Source organism: Enoplosus armatus, chromosome 3, assembly GCF_043641665.1.
Source record: "Enoplosus armatus isolate fEnoArm2 chromosome 3, fEnoArm2.hap1, whole genome shotgun sequence".
NCBI classification, from domain to species: Eukaryota; Metazoa; Chordata; class Actinopteri; order Centrarchiformes; family Enoplosidae; genus Enoplosus; species Enoplosus armatus.
In genome coordinates, this window is record NC_092182.1 from 10,537,701 (window position 1) to 10,554,085 (window position 16,385).

Genomic DNA, 16,385 nt, shown 5'->3' on the forward strand with positions numbered 1-16,385 from the left:
TACAAGGTGACATCTTCAAATTCTCTGACCAATGCTCCACAATGAAATATAGTTAACTATCACAGGCCATGGCTTTCCAGCAAATATTCACATTTGAGAGGCTGGAATCAGTGGGGTTTTGGTCTGCTTGCTTTAAAAATGTCTGAAACCGTTCATCAAAACAGTTAATTATGCCCATCTCCTTGTGATGACATTTGATTCAACAAAAACATATTGTTAGTATGTAGTATACATAACTAACAACAATTCAAGAAGTAATAAAAAAAAATTAAAACTTAAAATTTCTTGTTAAGTGCAACAAGATATGTGAACTGCATCAGGATGACCATATAGCGGCTCTGTTCATTAATTCAGTAGTACAGGGGTGGATGCTGCGGGCTTGTGGTGGTGGGTGGGTGCTTGCGCAGTCTACACCGAGCTTGTTGTCCCTCTGTTGTGTAACATGTAGGTCCACGTGAACCGCCAGCAAGCCCAACGTTTAAACACGCCCACTGCCAGGTGCCATGTCCAATCACACGATATATGCAACATTGGCCTGTCCAATCATCACGGAGTGGGCGGAGTTATACGGTCCCGGCCTCACGTTGCAGAAATATGTCAAGCGCTCCGGAATGGATGACGGTTTATCTACGTGACTGGGACATAATTAAAAAACAATACTTACCATACTCGCCGGCGATCAATTTGATATCATTTTAAATTTGGATATTGAAGCTGAAACACACGTGAAGCCAAAAAGGTAAATATTCCACCAGAAGGCAGGATATTTGAGGTGTCGGCAGCGAGTTGGCTAACGTTAAGCTAGCTAACCACCTCGCCCACGGCACCAGCCAGAGAGAACAGTGGATGTAAACAAATGAAATGTAATTGTATTCTTTAATCCCAGTATGCTCCTGTGATTGTTTATTTCGTTGTAGCGGGATACTGTATATCTCCATATAGTACAGTGTGACTTGGCTGTAAGCAGTTGTCAGTTCGTGTGTATTGCTAATACGTTAGCTAAATGACATGTCTGCCTTAAATCGGGGTTAGCGAGTGGCGCTTAGCGAGTTAGTAACAAACTGCAGCTAATGTTGCTCTGGCACTTTGGCATTGCGTGGATGACAAATGCAGTTATCATAATAGCAAAAACACTGGCCAGCAAGCAATTGGTTCACGTTACACAGTAATAATTGAAACGTTAGTTTATCAAACCACTTCTGGCCTAGTATTGCCAGTATCATGGTGTACTAAATGCCACTCTATATTCATATTTGAATGTGTCAAAATGTCTTTTGTAGCTGGCCAAATCAGAATCAGAAATACTTTATTGATCCCCGGGGGGAAATTGTACAGATGTATGGCAATATACACAATAATTCCATTTAAATAATGTCACAATGGCGGTTGTGCTTTAGTTTTCGGTGGAGTAGTATCTGCCTCTCCTTTAAGCCTTAACATGTACAGTGGTTAGTGAGGTTACTGGGTTCATGTTTTGGGGGAGGAGAGGTAGTGAACTGTTAAGAGTGTCAGGTTTGTTTTGAGGGGGAAGGGGCTTTGGGCTGTTGTTGAAGTCTGAAAAACTTTACTTTTTCCGATGGATGAAAGCATGAAAAACAGGTATCAGTATTGGCTTCCTCATTCCTCATCCTCTTGCATATAAGTTGTATTTGTGTATGTTTATGTCGTCGTAGGGATAATCTTAATCTTGTTTGAGGTGACCTCACTGTACTACTTCTGGATGTATGTACCTCAAACCCATGAATCTTTAACTTGCTGTCAGGTGTCAGCCCATTTTCACCTAAATCTTCTTTAGTGTTTTCCTCCTCCATTAAATATATGTTAATCTTAAGGTTTAGATAGACCATGTGTACATGTTGCCAGTCTGTGAATGTTATTGTATAATATTAGATTGAATATTAGATTTCATAACCAAATGTCATTGGCCTGGGGATGTATATCCTGCCAGGCTTTTACTTCCGTATTGGCAGGAAATTGGTGTATACTGATGTTGTGTGAGTTGAGTGTGTCTAAGAGAAGCTCTTTGAGATGACGGCTCCTTAATTGCTTTTCATCATTCTACAATTCAAAGTTGACTTGAGCACAGACATTGCATGGCTCATGCCTGTTCTTTGACTCCTTGCACAGTGGGCCTACTCGTTGATTTGTCTTTCACCACTTACGTATATTGTGTGAAAAACAGGCCTTCCTAAAGGTTATTGCTCCCAATTGCCAAAATGGGAGTTTTCTGCTCAGGAAATGTTGTCATTGTAATGTGGTATTAACTACATATTTGTGTTGGGCCCAGTCTTGACAAGACGACCAGCCATTTTAGTGTAACAGTAGGTGTTGTAAATTCTTATTTGGCCTGCAGTGCCATATTTTACCACAAGCCAAATGTGGCTGGGCTATAATTCAATATTATCATTTATCAACTTTCAGAAGAATTATCTTGTTATGATATGACCATATCATGTTATTATCACTCAGTTCTCTTGTCCAAATTCAAGCTGTAAATAAAAAGTACTTGTTGTTATGCTTATGAAGGATTTGGTCTCATGAAAAGGGTTAGGGTTAGGGTTAGGGTGATGTTGTGATGTTGTTTGCCACACTGTGATCACATCAATATTTTTATTTGAAAAATATTCTCATTAATGTTGTTTTCGGCTAGATCGTCCAGCCCTAAAGCCTAGTAAAGCTATGTTCTACTCTTACAGGCAGGATGAAGCATAGCCCTGCTCTGCTAAGGTTTTTTGTGTTCAGTTATTTCATTTTTGTTTTGACCGTATAAATGGTTTTTATATATACATATGCAATTCAACAGTTTTGTGCAATTTTGTGTTTTTCAACTTTTAACATAATTATAAATATGGGACAGTTTATTTCCTATGTCTACAAACATCACAGATCTATACAAATCATTAACGGTGCCAAAAAAACATGAACAGTTTAGATTTTTTTCTTGTGATAATTGTCTTATTAAATGACTGGTCAGTCAATTTGGGAGTCGTAGTATGTTCCAACCACCATCAGTGCAGCTAACCTTTACATTTGGATTGCGATGTGCTTTGAACAAGATTTTAAACTTCTGAGAAGTGGGGGAGCACAGACAGAGATTACTAACCTGGCTGAGCACCTTGACCTTAGCGAGGCCTTTTCAGGTGTGTTTGTGTGCTATAAAATGAAGGCAAGGCCAGAGCATTTTACCTACACCACAGTTATCATGAGTTTGCGTCTGTGCGTCATACACACACAGTACAGGTTTAATAGGAGGATAGCTTATACACTCCGAATTGAGCAAGCTGGTTATGTAATCCTGCAGTGACGACCTGTTGAACGGCGCAGGATATTTTTTCTGGCTCTTGTTTGTACCTCTCAGTGTGTCTCAGTCTATCTCTGTCTCACTCGTCTTGTCTCACAGCTATTTGTGTATGTAGTGGTAGCTGCAGTTTGCATTTTTTTGTTTCTAACTGATATTATCATGGAAGTTGACTGGAGAAGGCAAATATGTTATCTTGGTTTTCTTTTGTAATGTCTGAAAAATTCATCATAAATACAGCTATTTTGAAATACAAATACTGTGTCTGAATGTAACCACCCATTTGGGCTGGGTTATCCTTTATCTGTAAACATTAAATAAGATGTGTCACTTCAGAGTGTCTACAGGGGATTTGGGCAGCATTTGACTTGGAGGAAAGGCAAGGAAAATGTCTCTGTGGGCATCAGCTATTATGCTTCCGAGTTTCACATTATTGTTGGTGTTGTGTAAAGACTGGCATTTGGCAGAGTTGTACCTGGTGTCACCTGGCAGTATTGATGGATCAAATGCGCCCATGTGTGTAAAGCGTAGATGATGGGAATGAGTCAGAAAGCAGCGAGTCAGTGTGATGGTCAGACAGTTCAGTAGTATTAGATAACAAGGCAGATTGTGTTTGTTCACATTCGAGAAAAGAAAAACATTGTCTTATTGCACCAAACAGAGGAATTGTTTATATTTGGTTTTATTTGACAATAAAATGCACCAATGTCACAAGAAGTCAGCAACAAGTTAAATTTTTTTTCTTTTTTTTTGTTTCTTTTGCCACATCATACTTGTGACAATTTTCTTTTAATATGAGGTTTTCCCCGCCTCTATGGACTTTTTCATGGCAAACATTTTGACATATCATAGCAGGAAAAGCATAGGTGTAACTAATTACAGTAATGTTGTCCCAGAACTGGCACACCTCAATAGAATGCAGCAAACATTAATCTTATTAAGTACTCCTGTTCTTTTCATCTTAGCTGTGTCCCAGTTTCACACTACATACTGATTCTAAGCAGGATTTGAGTATTCAGTGAGTTCACACTGGAAAAGTTATATTCAAAACAATCAGCATACATAATAAGAAACAATTGATTTTTGAGTGTGCTGTCTCTGTGAGGATTGTGATTGACTCCTGAAAATTTCCTTTAAAATGGTTAATACTAACTGCAAAATCAGTATTCTATAGAATTAGTATATAGTACATGCTGTATATAGTTAGTATGTGGTATGAAATTACAACCCAATACATGCATGTCTATGGAATAAATGATAGGAAAACCTACTAGCAGAGCAAATTTAGATGTGTACATTCATTGGTTCAAAGTAGACGTGGAATCATGTTCAAGCTAAGCAAGCTGCTGCCTTATCCCAACAACTTAGAGTCTTAACAAGAATTTAACCCCTGCATGTGTCTGTGGGGGTTTGAAAGGTTGCTCAGGTGACTTGATCATTACCTTAACTCACGCTCTGGTCACTTCTATTTTAAACAAACCACCTACTTCACATCTTCAATTCAGAAAACACAGAGGACAGTGCTATTACCTATAGTTGGCTATTACCTACTATGCATCATTACACTTTTTTTTGCAATCCCTGAGGCTCTCGTGTCCTTATCTGAAATTCTAGGAGGGAGTGCATTTTCTTTTCTTTTTTTTATTACATTTTTTTCATTTCGATTTTTTAAAATAATATCTTTGAACATTGGCCCCACACCTCTACGTTTTTTTCAGTCACAGGGGTCCCACAGTTAAGAAATAATCTAAGAAATTAGCTGCTACTTCTTCGTACATGTTGTGAATTAAATCCTTCAAACTTTGTTCTGATACAGTTTCTTATCATCTCCATTTAATTCCTTTTATCTTACAGTGCTCAAGGCAGACCCTTACATCCAACATTCAGCACAGATTGAATGAACAGTAGTTTGTCATCACCACATGGAACCCTTTCCCCATGTTGAACATATGAAGACCACTGCAATTGGACAAATTACTATTGATGTGTGACCAAAGCGTGGAGATGCCTGGAGGTGACAGCGGTCTGGATGGGGAGGAGCCTGCGTTACTGCCGGCCACAGGAGGAAGTGGAGGGGAGGGGAGGGTGTCATCAGGGCAGCATGACGGAGGGGTGCAGTCTGAGCGCCTTGGGGGGGAGGAGATTGGAGCTATGGATGGAGAAGTGGGGCAGGAAGATGAGGAGATGACCAGTGGATCACATGACCTCTCTTCCACAGGATCCACCTCAGCTTCAACCAAGAGGTACGTGCCTCAGTTTCTGCCACGTCTCTTCATTAATCTCAAAACAAGTTTTAAAATGCACCATGGCATACCATAGTAGTGGCTTTGCATCGGTGAATATCAACTTGCAGTGTTGCTTAAGATAAGTGATTCATTCCTGTGAACATTTTGACACCTTTGGCTAACTACAACTTATTTGCAGCTCTGGCCTTTGGGTTATCCATTATAACATTGTACTCACCAAAGTAATAGCTGAGAACTCACACAAGTTCATCGCTGATAATCGGTTTGTAAACAAGTCGACAGTTTAGCCAGATTACTGTATTTGAGTCAATACTGAAGAAACAGTCAGTTTCTATGCACCACATATCTGGAACAAACTCCCGGAAAAACTTGAGATCTCCTCCAACTGTCAGTTCTTTTTGAGTCAGAGCTCACAACCTGTCTGTTTGCCTGCGTTTTATTAAGTTAAACTCTCTGAATGTGTGTGTAGCAGCGAGAACGCAGGTGGTGGCAAGGGGCAGACCCACAGAGAGGTGATGGTCACGGTGGCTGAGATGAAGAAGAGGATCCCATCAGACAAACGCACTCGTAGCAAAGCCAGCACAGTGGAGGCCTTACATTATGCACTCAACTGTGTCAAACAAGTGCAAGGTAACCTGGATAAACGGACAGCTGGAAACCTCTGTTACTCTTAGTTTTGTTTTTTCTCTGAGATCAGAGTAGTGTCACCTCTTTTTCTCCAACAAGCCTGATATCATGGTCTTGTTTCAAAGCAGCATGTGTGTTTGTGTTCCTCTGAAGCCAATAGTGAATACTACAAACTGCTGATGCGAAATGGCCAGGATGAGAGGAGAGATGCCACTGTCTGCACCCTGGAAGAGTTGGAGAGAGTCACCTCTGAACACACCCTTAAAAACACGGTATATACACACACACACACACACACACAACTCACAGTAACTGATGCTATTGTTGTGAGCTGTTCACATATCATATTTTGATACTGAGAAGTTGCGGACAGTCTTAAAGAAGCAAACACACTTGCTGCACGTTTTATTGTGTGAGTGTATGTGTGTTTACTGCTTTTGTGTGTGTCTGTGACTTGGCTTCGCTTGTGTGTGTGTGTGTGTGTGTGTGTGTGTGTGTATCTTTCTACATTTCTGTGCGTAGGACTCCTTCATAGTGGTTTTCTCGCTGTCGAGCGGCCGCGTGCTGTACGCGTCGGAGCAGGCTCCCAGCATCATGTGCTGCAAGAGGAAGTTCCTGGAATCGGCCAAGTTTGTGGAGCTGCTCTTCCACCAAGACGTTAATGTCTTCTACTCGCACACGGCTCAGCCACATCTGCCGCCTTGGAGCAACTCGCACACAGGTGTGTTTGGACCACATTTACTATTTTGAATAGGTTTTCATTTTTGATTTAATTTCAACTGATATTAAACAGCTTTAGCTTTTTGTTTGTTTTCTTTATTCAGCAGAGTTTGTTTAGTTAATGGTAGTGGTTATTGAGTTTTCAGTTCTAGTTTTAGTGCATTGTTTCCTTAGGCATGACAATTTTACTGGAAAAATAGCTAGATTGTATTTTATTCTCATAAATAATAATATGAAAAGATGCACTATGAGATTCAGGAGCAATTAGAAAATGTTGTCAATCCTGATGGAAACTGTGACTTCCTCTTTTTACAAGCTCAGAGAAACACTAACCAACATTTCTTCTTTGTTTTTTACCATGAACATAAATAAATACAAAACAAATCTGATTACATAGACTCCAAAATCCTTTTGCTTTTTGTTTTACTTTGTACTTATTTTAATTTCACTTAACATAAGTTAGTTATTTTGTCCAGATTATATTTAATTTAATAGGTTTGTTTAGGTTAAGTTTACTATATATGTGACTTTACAACAGTGTTAATAATAAATATTTTCTGTCTAATTTGATTTTTTTCTTCATAATTGTGAGTTGTTGCACTGAAAGCATTGAAAGAACTGGCAGATAACTAACTTTTCTCCGTTCTTTGTCTCTGCAGCGGGGGTTCTGTTCGACTGTGCCCAGGTCAAGTCTTTCTTCTGCAGAATCAGGTCAGTATGCGTACTGCATCTCCATTATGTTAAGGATCTTTCGTACACTAGGCCTCCCCAAAATCTGTGATTTCACAATGATTGAATTGATGATTGAATGACAACAATTACCAGTCTTTACGAATAGATTAGTTAGCAAGGTAGCATTTACTGTATTACTTTTGTAGAAGACACATGTAGACTTTGCTGTAATTGAAACGTAATTTTTCAGTGTTTAATAGTAGTTAATTAAAATGACTTATGTTTACTTCATACATCACATTAGAAATAAAAATTTGTATTTATGTTTTAGGGGTGGGAAGGACCGTGACGGTGAGATGCGTTACAACCCGTTTCGGATAACCCCCTACCTGCTGAAGGTGCAGGGAACAAGAAGCAGTGGGGATGAGGAGGAGCCGTGCTGCCTGGCGCTAGCTGAACGCATCATCTCTGGATATGAGGGTACAATTATTAGCACCTCAAACTCAACACAACTCAAACAGCCTTTCTCCATGAACAATAAACAACAAGTATTTATTTATTTGTTTATTTACTCACTTTGTTTATTTCTGCTTCCTAATAAAAGATATTTGTCCAACTTCCTGCTTATCCATGCCCATCCCAGGGGTGTTTCTGAGACAGTTGTGAACAAATAAATATTCAGAATCAGAAATACTTCATTGATCCATGGGGGGGAATTATACTGACATATGTAACAGGCTGCATGCACGGTCTGCGCCTTTTCACAATATTATTACTTCATTCACTGCCTCTGCCTACCTATACTATTCAGTCATCATTATGCAGAGTTATGTATTCATGTTCTTAAACACGTAAGAAAGATCCCTGACACTGTTTTATTATTCGCTCATGCAGCACCTCGGATCCCGCTGGACAAGCGCATCTTCACCACCACACACTCCCCTGGTTGTGTGTTCCTGGAAGTTGATGACAGGTCAATACGCACACACACACACACACACACACACACACACACACACACAGAGCACAGAGTTTACGTTGATCTTTTAAAATGGCAGTGTGTTGACAAAGCTTATTTGATGGTCACTATCCACAGGGCTGTGCCGTTGCTAGGCTACCTTCCTCAGGATCTGATTGGCACGTCGTTGCTGACTTGCATTCATCCAGATGACCGCCCCCTCATGCTGTCTATGCACAGGAAAGGTTAGTGTTCAGGGAAGGTAGAGGTTTAAAAATACACCTCAGTAGTATATAGAGATGATGGTCATTGATTTTTGACGTCAAGCATACTAAACAATTAATTGATTTATTACCAGTAGTAGTTGCACCCCTAACCGGGCTCCACCCAGTGTTGTTTATAGTACCGATCGGTCATACAGTCTGCTACTTCTTCACCCCTCTCTTGTTGTTTTTTCTCTCAAAACTCCTCATGCCATGTGTAGTGCTGAAGTATGCCGGCCAGTCTCCGTTTGAGCACTCTCCGGTGCGTCTGCGCTGTCAGAATGGAGACCACATCACCTTGGACACCAGCTGGTCCAGCTTCATCAACCCTTGGAGCCGCAAGGTGGCCTTCATCATTGGACGGCATAAAGTCAGGACGTAAGTAGCAACAGCTCAAACTCAAAACCACACAAAGAGAATTATGTTTATGCAGAATAAAATATTCTCTTTGATTTTGAAAAATCAAAATCTGGGGATGGCAGAGGAGACTAAACTGCTTTTGTCCTGATAGATGTTTTGTCACATATACTGCTGTCCCAAAATAAAGAATTAAAAAAAACACAAATACAGTCTCAATGCTTTCTACGTGCTCAGGACATCACTGTGCTGTTGCCTTTTGTCACCAGGAGTCCACTGAATGAGGATGTGTTTGCTGCCCCGACAAAGAAGGATTTCCCAGTCACCCTTGAGGAAATCAAAGATCTGCAAGCAAAGATCTATAAGCTTTTTCTGCAGGTCGATATTTTAGCACTGAAAATAATTCATTCAAATATTTATCATCATTTATCAATGGAAAAGATCACATGTTAGCAGGTTAAAGCTTCATAAATACTACAATTAGTTTGCCTGTTTCTGTTTCATATCAATATGAAATTAACCCTTTGAGGTGTTTTCTGTTGTTTACTAAGAAATCAAGAAAGAAAATTTTTTGACACTTTTTATTGCTTAAATAAATTATTGATAGTGTGAGCAAGTTGCAGTCCTAGACCACATACATGTTTGTAGGTGTACACCCTTACTAACACAGACACACACAGTACAAACAGAATCACTTTGAATTACATTAGCATGAGAGGCATTTATTATTTATATTATTTATATTTATTGGAACCAGTACAAGCAGGCCTCTCTATATCGCACACACACCCGCAGATCATTTACTTTATCTTTTGTTTCTGTTTTCTGCCTTGAGTTTCTCCAGCACCTTCACTTGACTTTGTGTCTCTTCTCCACAGCCGGTCCATAACAATGGCTCCAGTGGTTACGGCAGTTTGGGAAGTAACGGCTCTCACGAGCACTACATCAGCGTAGCCTCTTCAAGTGACAGCAATGGTAACCTGTGGGAGGACTCACACCGGGAACCGGTGAGACATCACAGTGACATCACAGGCCAGGAAGCCAGAGGTAGCCCCGCTGCCAAGGTTAATCATGCTGATACATTGTGCGTGTGTTATTGCAGATGACTTTGCAGCAGATCTGTGCTGATGTGAATAGAGTCAAGAGTTGGGGCCAGCAGGCTTATCTGGGTTCCAGTCACAAAATTGCTCTTCTTGGCAAACCTGCCACAGGTAATGCAGCCCCACACATAATAAGTGCAATTACAAAACACATTTTTTAATATTGGCTAAAATGACCATTTATTCCCCCAGCGTGTCGCCCCCCCGTAGCCTCCAACCCTGAGGTCAGAGATCACGAAGAAGGCAGGAAGCAAACACACATTCCCTCCTACCAGCAGATCAACTGTGTGGACAACATCATCAGGTGTGTGTGGTGGCAGTGTCATCGCGCCGCTCTTGGATCATTTTAGTTCATTACCTGCTAAAGCAGCTAGTTCCTGTCACACTGTTAATTGTGTGTGTTGGTGTGTTCCAGATATTTGGAGAGCTGTACAGGTCCAGCCCTCAAGCGGAAAAGTGACTCTCATTCCCTGGACAATTCTTCTTCCTCATCCTCTACCTCAGAAGATGACAAGCCTGCTGGAGCCACTGACACGGCTCAGGCCAGCTCAGATGGTATAAACACACCACACACACTGCACAGTTTATTACTCGGTTTTCATTTGGGTGACATATTTCTTGCCAAAGCAGCATTAACTGTGATTCATCTCGTTTCTCCTCACGGTCCAGTGGTGTTAGACAGTGGGGTGTCAGTGGCCCCTACGGCAGCAGCAGTTGTTGGAGCGCCTCTGACAGACATCACAATGTCCACTAAGGCCATGAGTGTAGTCTCTGTCACCAGCCAGTGTTCGTACAGTAGCACCATCGTTCATGTACCACAGCCTGAATCAGGTACATAAACATGCCTTTACATCTGTGTGTCAGATCACGGGAGTCACTCAGATGCTCTTTTTGTTCTGTAGATCATTTTAATAAACAGCATATGCAAGTTAAAGCTTTGGATAACTATGTAAACTGTCTATTGAACATGTTTTTTCCTCAATGTGCTGTGCTCCCACAGAGGCCACGGCACTTGAGGATGCCCCTATGGGCAGCGAGCCTGCTGATGCTGCTCCGACCCCCGTCCGTCCTGCCCCGAGCCCCGCCACAGAGGAACGAAGGTTTATAGGTCTCACCAAGGAGGTGCTGTCGGCTCACACCCAGAAGGAGGAGCAAGAGTATGTGGATCGATTCCGCCATCGCATCCTCCAGAGCCCCTACAGCTCCTATCTGCAGCTGGACAACAGCTCTATGGCTCACTCCCACCACCCAGGTGTGTATTTACTTTCAAAAATGACTAACTACGTGTGTGGATTTAGTGACTGCTGAATATAATTTTTAAAGGGACACTTTAATCAAACTTATTCTGCAGCCTGTGTCCCTCTCACCACAGGCGACTACCTACGTCCATTGAGCGCTGGTGGGTGGAACCGCCCACGGAGAGGAAAGCCCAGACACAAGCGCCCAAAACCCCAGGGTTCCTCAGACAGCTACGCTTCCCCACCCGGCCCTTCTCGCAGAGTCCCCAACTCCTCTTGGCCCTCCTCAGAGTCCTCCCAGCCCCAGATGGGGGCGCCCTACCCCCAAGCATCCCCACTCCATGCACCCTTCTTCCCTACGATGGTGAACCAGCCTGGCCTGGAGCAACCACCTAGACCACAACAGCTGCCTGGAGTGACCCCCATGGTACTGCAGCCTCCTGACCCATCTCAGTTCAGCTACAACTTCAACATCATGCAGTCTGCTCAGAGCCTGCCTGGCATGCAACCAATCCTGATGGAGCCCTTTCAGAATCTGCAGACGATCCAGAACTTTCACAATCTGCAGCCAATGGCTCCAGCCCAGAGCATCAACCCTTACGTGGCTCCGGTCATGGCTGTTATCCTGCCCAACTACCCAACTTTCACTCCAGGCTACCCGTCCATTTACCCGCCGGCTGCTCCGTCCATGCTGCCCCAGGTACCCATCAGCTTTGCCCCTGGCAGTGCCCCCTTCTCTCAGCCCCAGTTCCAAGCCCAGCCTGGCCCCCACACTCAGACCCCCCTGGGCCCTCTGCTTTTCTCGCCCAGAGCCAGCTCCTCTATTGGGGAAGAGGAGGAGGAAGCTGGGCCTCGGGCTTTATTCTCCAGCTCTCGCTCGAGTTCTCCGCTGCAGCTGAACTTGCTGCAGGAGGAGCTGCCAAAGCCGAGTGAAGGGCAGAGCAGCACCGGACACAACCACGCTGAGAGTCTCCACGAACAACATGCCAACCAGGTTTTTAAACAAGAACAACATCATTCTGTCAGTAGATGTATTGTCATTCATACCCAGTACATGTAGATATACAGTACAAACAAACTCTCCAGTTGTATTCACAGCATTAATTACTTGGTTTAATTCTGACTGTTAAACCTTTGTCTTGATCAGGGTGATAACCCCAGTGAATCTGGGAACCATGATGCCCAGTCTACATCCAGTGAGCTGCTGGACCTGCTGTTGCAGGAGGATGCCAGGTCAGGGACTGGCTCTAATGCCTCAGGGTCCGGGTCAGGGGAGTCTGGAGGATCCCTGGGATCTGGATCTGGATCTGGCTCCAATGGAACCTCCACGTCACACACTGGTAAGAGGGAAAACACATTCATAGTTGAAACAGTCTGCATAAAATTGTCATTCTGTGTTTATAGCTGGCAGATAATATTTCTAATATCCCAAAGACGCTGCTTCTAAATTTTACAGCACATTGCAAATGAGTAAAACAATCAAATAAACAATGCAAGACAGAGGAGCAACAGTTTCACTCTAGGGGTTTAGGGTGAAGTGACTGATGCAGAGCTCTCCGTGGCTTACAGGCAGCAGCAACAGCAGCAAATACTTTGCCAGCAATGATTCATCGGACATATCACACAAAACCCGCAAGAGCCAGGAGGCACCAGCAGAGCACCAACACAGCTTCGACACTCAGGTGGAGAACTCACTGTGGAGCATGATCCAGCACACACCTGAGCATGTCATGATGACGTACAAGATCCACACCAGGTACACGCACAACACCACTCCCTTCCACTGATGAACTAAAATGTAATGTCAGTCCTGTCAAAACCTTTGTCGCCTCTTGCTTCAGCATCATACATAAAAGCTGTAAAAGCAACACGCTTCAAAATTTCAACCCACACAGAGCAGAGTATCAATACTGTCCTTTTTTTCACTTTGAACCAAACCAAACTTGGCAAACATGCCATATTTAGCATCTTTTAAAGGTTTTGCCACATGCAAAACCAGTGGATTCAACTGTTTGGTGACTTCAAAAGATGAATAACAGCTCATTCCTTTGTTATGTTTTTCAGTCTCTGGTCAAATTCTTTGAAGCTCTTAAAGTCAAAACTGTTGAGGTCGAAGCTTTTTGGGCTTCCCATTAATGACACTCTGTGACACCGTTTGGCTGCTTGACAGCTGTTTGATGACTCTGCCTCTGTGAGTCCCTTGATCTTGAACATTGGCATCCAAGCGACTTCTCATGCCTGGTTTTAAAATGGCAAACAGTTCAGACAATTTTTGCTGGACAATTACTGTGTGTCTTCATTTGTCATTCCTGCTTAAGAGAATAGCTGCTTAAGACAAAGGTGAACTTTAGTTTTACAGGTGCCCTCTGCTGATTAGATTGTGTCATTACAATGTCTAAGATGTACGCAAGATGTTTTGTTTTCTCTGTCTACACCATTCCCATGTCATGTAACCCTTCGCCTTTGCCTTGTATCTTGCCGTGCCTCTCCTCCAGGGACCAGAATGAGGTTTTGACAGAGGACAGGGAGAAGCTTCGGGTGCTTCAGCCCCTCCAGCCGTGGTTCAGCCACGAGCAGAGAGAGGAGCTGGCTGAGGTCCATCCCTGGATCCAACAGCACTCTATCCCACAGGAGATAGACACACAGGTGGGGCTCTCCAATCACACACCCAAACATGTTCATCTTTCTGCTCACATGAGATTGTTTTAAGCAATATTTTTATTGAGTCTTGAATACATATCACACATACAGAGACCATAACAGTAATAATTAAACAATGAAACATGTAGTCATGGTATTCACAGTCATCAAATGAAAATAAACATTTCACATACTTCACATATTTGACAAAAACTAAGATAAAACACATGAGATAAGAATAAAAATAAAGAAAAATGAAGAAAAAAAGGAAAACAGATAACAGAAAACCACAACAATGTAGTAACATACAGCAATTTCAAAATGACTTTGAAACACCAAGAAACTCAACAAAGGTTTCCACACATTTTCAAATTCTCCTGCCCTTCCTCTGGTTATATAAGTCAGTCTCTCCAAGACAATACAGGATGCCATCTCCTTCACCCATACATGCATCGGAGGTATATCCATTTTCCTCCAAGATAAAGCTATCATCCTCCTGGCCTGCAGGAGTCCAACGTCAATTAAAGTTAACTGTTTCGAACTAACAATAAACCTCTTAAGTTTTGCTTGGTGAGGCACCTTCACTCCAACAATCTCAGGTCACATGAGCGCATGTTTAATGTATCTTTGTGTCTCACAGGGTTGTGTGAGCTGCAGCACAGCTGCAAGGGTCACCCACTCCCCTCACCCTCCTACCCCGGACAGCTCGTCCACTCTGGAGAACCCTCAGCAGGACTCCATCGGACCTGTGGTGGACACTTGAGAGACCTGGAAGCCAAATCAATGAACCTCACAGCGAACCAGCCCTGCCAGAAACCTTGACAGCTCCCACCATGCATTTCTTCTGACCAATCCGGAGGAGTGGGTCCCTATGCTTTAGTTTGAAGTTTAATATGTTTGTAAAGGTATCAGTGGCTGGACCAGGCCCTGAGGAACGGAGGAGGCGAGAGAGAGACGGGCATTTTCTCTTAGTCAGCCTAACTTGATTGCCTTTATTGGACCATAAATACTATACCTCTCTACCTTTTGTGTTTATAGACCCCTGTAGGGGTTTAGTTTGTATTTAAGACTGACCAGATCCTTTGGCACCGTGAGCCACTTGACGCTCAATATCGGAAGAAGGTCCCATGGTTGCTGCCCCCTGAACATGAGCACTGTGTACACATACCCGGTCTGTAGAATGGGTGTGACTGGGTGACAAGACAATGACGGAGCTGGCCCAGTTTGAGTGTCAGAGCACATGTCAGACTCTTCTCCAGAGACACGGAGTGCCGATTGTACAGTACGTGTACTTCAACTGCATAGTAACGTACCATGGTTGACACATGGCAGATTGCTTTTGATGGACACTAAGACAAAGACACACTTGCTGCTCTCTGTTTATAATGTGCAGATTCTGATCTTGTAAGTTAATTGTTGTTGGAGTATACTCTCTTATTCCGTAGGTTGGTTTCCTCTTGTCCAGAACATCAGTTTTCATGTTACTCTGACTCACAAACAACAGCAAACGTGTTGATCATTTCAAATTGAATTTAGTGCTACAACACAAGTCCACCCTGATGTCCAAACCTTCCTGTAGCCTTTCTCCAGTGTCCTGCCTGGTCACCACCCTACAGTACCTGTAGTTTACCTCTAATTGTAAACAGACACAGTGTGGCCCCAAATGTCCTCTGATCCTGGGTTTATGTACTGAATGAATTTCCTCTTAAAGTCTGTGTGGCTGGCTGTCTGTGTGTGTGTGTGTGTGTGTGTGTGTGTGTGTGTGTGTGTGTGTGTGTGTGTGTGTGTGTGTGTGTGTGTGTGTGTGTGTGTGTGTGTGTGTGTGTGAGAAACAGAGACAGAGAAACAGAGACAGAGATGAATTGACCCATTGTAGTTCTGTGAATGTTGTCACACTTTTTCTCGTACTGGATTCAGATTTCAGGTGAGTTTGTGAATGTGTGCGCGCGCTGACCGATTGAGAACTGCTTCCTTCGATACAGTTGTCCAACAGTGCAAGACAGACCAGGGTTTTCTACTGTTTTTAGATTGAAAGTATATTACAGTACCATGTATTTTATAGAAAAATCACTCAAAACAAACTTCACAAAGTGTATAAAAAGCCATTTGTCTTGAATTCAGGGACTGTTTGTTTGTGACACAAAGGAATGAATAAATGAACTATGACCTAACTGTGTACTTAGGCGTGACTGTTTGTTGAGCACAATACACAAAAAACTAAGTAATAGCTCTGCTGATGCCTACTACCAAGGACGAAGTTGTATAC

General features: G+C 42.6%; 1 protein-coding gene across 1 annotated transcript; it reads left to right on the forward strand.

The window, feature by feature from the left end:
* The first annotated feature begins 608 nt into the window (after positions 1-608).
* per3 (period circadian clock 3) lies at positions 609-16,290 on the forward strand. Its single transcript, XM_070903051.1, has 22 exons — positions 609-739; positions 5,153-5,541; positions 6,014-6,174; positions 6,325-6,443; positions 6,694-6,892; positions 7,551-7,602; positions 7,895-8,043; positions 8,458-8,536; positions 8,660-8,766; positions 9,006-9,162; positions 9,411-9,519; positions 10,020-10,148; positions 10,244-10,352; positions 10,434-10,545; positions 10,657-10,796; positions 10,911-11,072; positions 11,242-11,493; positions 11,614-12,473; positions 12,627-12,819; positions 13,049-13,235; positions 13,975-14,125; positions 14,760-16,290. The coding sequence occupies exons 2-22, from the start codon at positions 5,282-5,284 to the stop codon at positions 14,880-14,882; spliced, it is 3,810 nt and encodes a 1,269-aa protein (XP_070759152.1). The 5' UTR covers positions 609-739; positions 5,153-5,281; the 3' UTR covers positions 14,883-16,290.
* The last annotated feature ends 95 nt before the right edge of the window (positions 16,291-16,385 follow it).